We start from the raw sequence: 9,000 nt of genomic DNA, 5'->3' as shown, positions 1-9,000 counted from the left end.
CACAGCTACTCAGCTCAGGCTGACTCGAACCGCTGTTGCTCAGAGCTCAAACTCTTGAGCGAGCTCTTAACCAACTGAGCCACTCAGCCGGCCCGGGAATATAATTTTTTAAAGGAAGAAAAATAAGAGTTAAAAAACAAAAGTTTAGATCTTAAGCACAATCAAAAAAAAGAAAAACCACGTACATGGAACATTTACCAAAAACAGAGTGACAATTATAAATCAGAACAAATTTCAAAGATCAAAATCATATGGAATATGTTCTCTGAACACAGCGTATTAAACTAGAAGTAAATAACAAAAAGATAATTAGAAAATAAATGCCCAACTCTTTGGAAAAGGAAGTAATACATTTCTAGATAACCAATGTACGAAAAAATAAAACAAGAAGGAAATAGAAACTATTCTAAAACAAAAAGTTAATTAAAAGTGTGTGTGTGTGTGTGTGTGTGTGTGTGTGTGTGTGTACATACCAGGAGAATTTGAACAATAAAATTAGATAGAATTTTAATATGGGATAGGAGATTTACCTGAATAATCAATAAATCCATATTATACTTTCCATCTCTTAATGTTTCTATCATATATTTATTTGTATTTTCCTACAGCTAACAGAAAATACACATTTTTTTTCAAGCACACAAAGAACATTTACCAAAACTGACAAATATTAGATCACAAAGAAGCACCAAATTCCACAAGAGAAATACACAAACATGTTATGTGACAGACGTTCCTTGCTCTTGGACAATTTATTATGAAGCTGTCAATTCTCTGCAAATTAATCTAGGAATTCAAACACATTACCAAATAAAATTTTAGTTGGATCTTTTGAGGAACTCTATAATGGTAATTGGAAATGTATATTAAAAAAATAAAGATCCTTGAATACCTAAATCAACTTTGAAAAATAAAGAGAAGGAACTTGCCTTTTAGGATATTAAGACATACCTCAAAACCACAGTCACAGTAATAGTATGTATTGCCACAAGGATAAACAGACCAACAACAACAAAAAAAGAGAGATCAGAGCAGGACATATATGGGAATTTGGTGTATTATAAAGTAGCACTACAAAGGACAGGTTGTCTAGTAAAATGAAAAAAACAAATCAAAGACCTAAATAGGGAAGATAAAACTCTATGTGTGTACATGGTCACAATGTAAACAGTATCCCTTACTATGGGGCAAAGACAGTCAAAAGCCACTTATCTATATACACAGAGGGTGCCAAAAATATGTATACACATCTTAAAAATGGAAAAAACTATTAAAATTGTAATACTCAATATAAACTGATAACAGAAAGATGAACACAAGTCACGTTTGACTTCTGCAATTACAGAGGGGCTTAAAGTGGTTACCATCAGTGTCCAGACACTTCTGACTCAAGCCAACTACTGCTTGAGCAACGCTGACCAAAGTGTCCACCTGTGCACATTTTTGGGGATCTCCAGTATAATACTCTTGGAAAAAAAGAACATATAGCAAATACACTAGAAAATAGAAAAATGGGCAAAAAACATTAACAAGCATTTCAGAGATGAGGAAATGAAAAAAATACTATAGACACAGAGTTGCTCATACTCATTAGTAATCAAAGAAGAACAATTAAAAAGATAGATACCAGGCCGGCCGAGTGGCGCGATGGTTAAGAACTGGCTTGGGACGCCAGAGGGCCCGGTTCAGATCCCACATATGAGGGCCAGTGACAATGCCCTCTACAGCTAAGATGCTGAACAACAGCTCAACCTGGAGCTGGGCTGCTGTGAGTCGCCGGAAACAGCTAGGCTGCAGCCCCTGCTGCAGTGAGTTGCCATGGGCTACCGTGTGTAGCCAGCAGCCAGCGTGAGCAGCCGTCCAGAAGCCTGCGACTGATCTGCCTCGCCTGGGAAGAGCGCAATGATGGCACCAGGAAGGTGCCAACTTGGGCCAGTGAAGCAATGTCCTCCACAACTAGACTGAAGAACAAAACGACAGCAACTTGTCTGTTCCCCTTCCCCCAATTCCCCAGCACTGTTCCCATCCCCCCAATTCCCCAATTAAAAAAAAAAAAAAGATAGATACTGCCAAATGTTGGTAGTGGCGTGGGGATATAGGAACCCCTCTACACTGTTCCTAGAAGTGGAGACCAGAGCAGCACACCTGAAGGTAATATTTATTTTAAGTACATGTATACTCTTCCACTCCTGGGTATCTCAAAGAAATTCCCACACCAAGTCTCAAGGGACACTGTATGAGGATGTTAATTGCACATATAACATACAAGGAGTGCACTGCACAATTCCAGGAGGCGCCATTCACATAGACTCTAGTGTGAATGGTGCCTCCTGGACTTTTGTAACATGATAGCCCTATAATAAATAGTGAACCAAAAAGACAAAAATGCTTGCCCACATGGCACTTACATTTTAATCTGTGGCTGCTTGATAAATATTTACTGACTGAATATAATAAGAACGAAGGAAAAAGCAAGCATCACCACCAAAAGTTAGACTTGACTACCTCCCAAGTGCCCAACTGGCATGGCAAGTTTAGAGAACATATCTTTTATGGGTATCTGAAGCACCACTGCTTCAGAGATCCTGATTTGGGTCCTAGAACACAGACACAAACTAATAAGCATGGTTAAATTCACTAGTACGTCTCTTCATATATAAATATGCCATATAATGTATTTTCAAGAGGTTTAAAGTATGAACATTTTTCTCAAATGGAAAACACTTATCTACCCCAGAGATAAATAAATTCCCAGAGCATAAAAGAAAATATACACACTGATAAATCAATATTGCCAAGCAGAGGGAAAGATGGCAGCACAAGTATACCTCTATTGGAGACCATAGGTCCCACACTTAGTCTCTTTATAGGGATTTTTTTCCCCAAGCCATCTTTAAAATACTGGGAAGCAAGAATATTGCAAAATGATCTCTGTACAATATGCCTGCTCCTCTCCCAACATCCACCCCCTGAAATCAGGCAGCAAGCAATTACTGAAAATCGCTGTCCTATATTTCACATCCCTACAGACTACTGTTCCCACTTTCAGTCCCAATGCAATCCTAGACACCACAACTCCAGAGTCTAGTAAAAATCTGTCTATACGCAGTATGTACGGTATTTCTTGACTGTACAGCAGCTGCCTCCTTCACTTTTTCAGATATTTGTGCAAACTACTGATTGAACAGCATCAAAGAGTAGTGATAAATACAGATGAGACAGTAAGATACATAAGTGGAGAAGACAGAACTAGATTTAAATATTACCCCTACTACGTATTACTTATTTGGCCTTCTGCTGGCCATTTAAGCTCTTCAGCAACTCCATTTCCTCAGCTGTAAAATGGGAGTACCATCACCTGCTTTACTTGGTTGTTGCAAGGATTCAATGAGACAGCATTAAACACCTAGCATGAAGTGGGGAAGGAGAAAGGAAAAACAACGACAAAAAACCACCTAGCGTGAGATGCTAATAAACCTTAGTTTACTCCTCTCCTTTTTAGGCCACCACCAACTGGGCAGAAGGGCAAAATGCAGCAAGTAAATATAGCAAAAGTGAAGACTGTCAATATGAAAATAATTAAAAATGAGGCATACTTTCCATTCATCCATTCAAAAACTATTTATTGAGCAATATCTGGCAGGCGCTATTGTAGGCACTCAGGATACAGCTGTGAACATGACAATCTCTTTAAAGAACATCAGAGTTCCACTCAAAACATTCAGTGAGGAAAGGATTAGAACTCTTATGGTGCCATTTATTTGGCCCCTACCTTGAACTGATTTATCTTGTTAATAATTTCTCATATGTATACCATGTGCATACTTATAGTCCTGAAGGTAAGGACTGTGTTTTATTTATCCTCTATTCTCAAAGTTTGATCATCATGATTGTCACAAAATAGATTGGCTCATTAATATGCTGTTCATTCATTTATTTAACATATTTATTAAGCATCTTCTATGTGTAAGATGCTGCACCAGGCCCTGGGAATACAGCAGTTGGATGAAAATCAGATATCGTGCCTGCTCTCAATGGCGCTTATAGCCTACTCTAATAGAAGAGTCTCGGGGAGAAAAACTTTAACCAAAGGTATATATCCTACCTCCAGATAAAATTATAATAACAATCTAAAAATGAAAAAGAAAAATCTAATACCAAAATACTTACAGTTCAAAAACATCTGAAGTATACACTTACGGCATATACTCTATCTAAAAGCTAATACAAATTACAGCCTCTTAACTTTAATATGGATGTCTTCTCTATTGTTTGATATAAACCACATACAAAACTTAACTCTCTAAAAATCTCTAGCTTATATTTAAATAAAGTTAACACATTTTACGTATGGTTTTCCCCCTAACTTTGTACTTTCAAACTTTTTATCCAAAAATCTTAAATGCTTTTTACTCAGTAACTCCTTTTTCACAAAAATCCTCCCCCAGCAGGGAGGTATAACAGAAGTATAAAATATTCCTAGTACAAAAACAAAAACCCAGTATCAAGAAATCAACTTAATAATGCACACAAATGAAACTTCATTGTGTATGTCCGAAAAGAAATGTCAAATATACAATTCAAAGTAATAGAGCACTTTTCTGAAGTGGATCCTTGAAGAGACAGGATCACTCTCTATTCAGGTCCTGAAACTGGGTTGGGTTCCTTAGTTCTCATAACAAGTTGTAATCCTACCACCTGTCCAGCTGGTTTCCAGAGGTGATAGGTTTATCTATAATTATGTCTTTAGGAGACATGCAATCAAGGACCTATCAAAGGATAGTTAAAAGGACTGCTAGGGAAAATGATTTAAGGGATTAATAGCATTCAATTTTACAGGTGTTGTTAGTTTCATCCCCTACCTAAAAAACGTAAAGCTTGTATAGTACTCGGACTACAAAAATGGCCTGTAATAGAATTTTTAAAGTTCCATTTTCAGTTGGTTACCAGAGAGAATCCGATGAACTACACAGCTGCTTTGATTCAAAGTTGTGAAGGGGCCACTGCTTACCACATTACTCAATATCCCCTACATGGTGCTCCATGTGAACTGGATATAAGGAAAAACTTGCTCTGCTCTGAGGAACTTGTATTTTTCCCTATTCATCTGAGCTATAAACATTATTACATTTCCCTCTCAGGCTTCATCAAAAAAGGACCCAGAGATTTTAACAAAATTAAAATGAAGCAAGATTACCTATAAAATTCCTGAAATATGATCCTCTCAACTAACATGTGGACTCAGAAAGTCAATGACCGTCTCCTAAAGCACAAAAAGCTAGTGACAAAGCCAAAGGACCAGCAAACAGGTCTAACAAAGGGACGAGAAAGAGTTAAAAAGTTTTTCAAATATATTCCAATCCTGTGACTACAGTATTAGTTTTTTTGCTGAGAGTGAATCTTAGGTGCAGCTTATAAATGCTAATTACTAGTGATCAGGTTAACTGACCTAAAAGAAGTTCAAACTTTACACATGCTAAACAAACAAACAAAAACAAGCATATAGGAGTAATTACAGCTAACTGCATAGCACAAATCAACTTGACATTAAAAACGTGTGGGCACAAGAAAATCATTCCAGTAACCTAGAGAATGTATCACATGTTTGTTTCTCCATCCTACATAAACTTGGGGGAAAGCTCATGGTCCTAGATGGCTTTTTAGAGTAAATGAAATGTCTCTAAACACAGTAAATGCAATCAACTGAGTCAGAGGGAAAGGAGGATGAAAAAAATCAGCATCAAGAGTAAAGTGAAGAACATAACACAAAAGTAGAGAAGGGAATCTCAATCACATATCTTACAATAAGGAATACATTGCTTCCTACAAAAATAAGGGTCTCTTAAAGCCACAGCACAAGCAATCCCATTTCCCATCAAATAAGTCATTACAGACACTAGCAAATGTCTAAGGCTCCACAGGCATGGAGGGTGCCTTTTAAGTACTACACGAGAAAAGGTGAACCAGGAGGAGTGTTCAATTCTTATAACATAAAACCAACTTGAGAGGAAGAGTTTACCAGGCTCAAATTAATCCACTTCAGAAATGTGCACCAAAGATATATACAACGGGCTTCATAAATGCATAGTCCATAAACTTAAAAAATTCGGAATTATAACTTATCCTCTTCTAAAGAATCAATCACAGTTTAGAATTAGTAAATCTCTCAAATTTCTCAGAGAAAGCAATTATATCATTCCCATCTACTATAGCCAGAATACAAATCTTCTAAAAACTGAAAAACAAATGTTTTGAAGTAAATCTTCATTAGCCAGTTATTTGTGGTCTTTTAAAACATTTTAAAAGAATCCTTGAAACAAAGTTTCACTAGCATCCTGTAGAAAGAGCTCTAATATCTTCCATTCTTCTAGCAATTTAAAAGCTACCAAATGTTCTTTTCTACATTAGATTATTGATTCCTTGCCTTTTAACATCTCCATAACAGCTTCTTGACAAATTACCTCACCTTATTCCTCAGGGGGTAAGGACAGCAAGACATCTATGAATTCAAAAATGGGACCACAAACTGATCAGTGACAGACAAGCTAATTGCTTCAGATGAATTAGACACTGCTCTAATAGACTAGGCATTCAAAGCATTATACAATTAAATGCTTACACTCCAAATATTTTGTCTTTAAGTGTAGAGGACAGACTTTTCTTAAATTTACTGTTATTTTAAAATAAATGTTAGCTTCTGAAAGTTAGTAAGCTTGTACATGTTTGGAATAATTTCTACAGAAAGTCTAGTTTTAAGAATAATTACTCTGAATAGTTTGCACAACTTTCAGATCTAGCTTTATTTCAACCTAAGAGACGTGGAAGCCCGAAAATAGATTATTAAGACAATTTTGAAAATATTTTCCAGATTTTTAGCAAAATAAAAGCCACATATATTTTCAAAGATACAATAAATATACTTCAAAATAGTATAATAAAATACGTCTGTTGTATTTGCCTCAGTTCATTCTGATTAGTGTCAGAAGTCTGAAATACAGAGAAAAAGCACACACAAACCATAATCTTGTAGACCCCTACAGAAAATAAAATATTGCTTTTCTCCCATAAGAATAAAAAACTGGTGTGGATTTAAAGGAGCATTTTAAATGAGTAGCTATTTCCAGCCAAATTACCCTTGCTTAGTAAGTTAGCCTCTTTCTAGACAAAAACAACACTCTATTCTGAACTAGAAACCAATCTCATAATACAAACTTGTCAATTCCTTTTAAGTGATAAAACATGTGTGCTAGTTAGAGTTTTACGCTGTTATAAAATTTCAACCACTTTTTTTTAAAAAACCAAATCAACGGCCTTGTTCAAATGTCACTTTAGAATAATAGTGTGACAATGCTGTTAACTCACCTTTTGTAAACTACTCCCATAACAAAAATGTGTACATCCAAGAAACCATACAATTTGGAGGTGATGGTGCCTACCTGCTATACAAAACATACGTAACCTCAAAGCTCTACTAAAAAGCTCTGCTAGGTCCCTAACTAGACCCTTTGGGTAGCTGGCTCGTTGATTCTCCAGCTACAGTGTCATGTTTGATCTCGCCTGCCTGGAGAGGCGACAGCGTTGATTTTATTTTCAAAGTTGGTGTGAGAGCAACTACAAACTTTTTTCAGCATCCCTGCCTGGCTGCCAACTGGAGCTCTCCGTTCACTTCCTCACAAACTTGAACCACCCCCAAACAGTTTGAGAGTAAGCTGGAGTTAGGCACAGGCAGGAGCTGACACACTTACAAGGGTTTGACACCGCCGAAAACTTTCACTTCTCTTCTCCTGCCCTTCTACCCCGGGGACTCCCGCCCCTGGCTCTTTCGCCCCTAGAATTTCCCTCTAAGGCAGGACAAGGACACGGAAAGCAGACCGTTCTCATGTCCTCGAAAAGACCCCCAAAGCCCTCTCCCCTGGACTCAAGTGCTGTTCTTTACACAAAAGAGACGGGCCAGCAAAGCTGTCGCGGCCCTACCTAGCCCGGTGCCACCCTCCACCGCACCGGCAGACCCCAGTCTCCAGCCGTCCGAACTGGAGGTCTCCAAGTGGAGGCTTCCTGCCCCAACCCGGCCAGACAAAGCCGCAGCGGCCGGGCCAGCACTCGCAAACCGGGCTCGGGCCGCCGCGCTCTTACCCGGGCCTCATCCAGAGCGACGCCGGCGCCACCGCTTCCCCCGGCCTTGGCGGCGGGGCAGCTGGCAGCGCGGGTCTTGGAGGAGCGGGTCCGAGAGGAGATGAAATGGCTGCTGCCTCCGGTCGCCCCAGGCTCTGCTCCGGCCCCAGGCCCAGGCCCGGGCCCAGGCGTCTTGGACCCGAGAAGGCGCAAAGAGCTCTTCCGGGTGTTCACCATGGTCCAGCCAAAAGGACGGGGTCCACGCCGCGCCCGGGAGAGCCGAGGAAGGCCGGCCCGCCGGCCGGGCAGTCAGGGCCAGTGGAGCCGGGCCGGGATAGTGGAGCCCACTCGGACTCTGCGGCGCTCAGACAAGGACAGGCGAGAGTAGGTCAGAGGAAGGGAAGTCGGCGTGAGAAGGCAGGTAGCGGGAGGCGGGAGCAATGCTCCAGGCCGACAGCGGAGACCTTCCGCCGGCTTCGCCCTCCTCAGTGAGAGCCGAGCGGAGCCGCCATTTCTGCCCCTTTCTCTCTCGTTCTCGCTCTCTAGCTCCGTGCGTCAGGGTTCCAGCGCTGCAGGGCCGACGAGACCGCTTCCGTCCGTCGCCGCTGCGGGGCGCTGCAAGGCCGGCCAGCACTTCCCTTGCCGGCTGCTCCCTCCTCTACCCCCGCCCCTCCAGTAGGCCCCGCCCAGCGGCGCGGCGTCAGCGCTCGGCGGCCAGGAAAGAGACGCTCTGGGCTGTATCAGCTCTATGGTTTCCAGGTCTGGCCCGCCCTCCAGGAAGCCGGGTGTTAAATACCAGAATGGGCAGGGGACGAGTGCTAACACCCTGCCAGACCCGACTACTCTAGCGTCCCCACCATCACCCTAGGTGGCTTGGTTGGAACACGG

General features: G+C 40.8%; 1 protein-coding gene across 3 annotated transcripts in view; it reads right to left on the bottom strand.

Moving 5' to 3' along the window:
* The window catches only part of ATAD2B (ATPase family AAA domain containing 2B), a 116,780-nt gene extending 108,081 nt beyond the window's left edge, over nt 1-8,699 (bottom strand). For all 3 annotated transcript variants that reach the window (XM_019651162.1, XM_019651214.1, XM_019651284.1), the window contains exon 1: nt 8,134-8,699. In XM_019651162.1, the coding sequence (XP_019506707.1) occupies nt 8,134-8,349 (216 nt within the window). In that variant the 5' untranslated portion in view covers nt 8,350-8,699. The remainder of the gene's footprint in view (nt 1-8,133) is intronic.
* Between the last annotated feature and the right edge of the window lie 301 nt (nt 8,700-9,000).

Source organism: Hipposideros armiger, unplaced genomic scaffold (assembly GCF_001890085.2).
Source record: "Hipposideros armiger isolate ML-2016 unplaced genomic scaffold, ASM189008v1 scaffold_0, whole genome shotgun sequence".
In the NCBI taxonomy this organism is placed as follows: Eukaryota; Metazoa; Chordata; class Mammalia; order Chiroptera; family Hipposideridae; genus Hipposideros; species Hipposideros armiger.
This window is presented reverse-complemented; position numbering and strand designations above follow the sequence as displayed.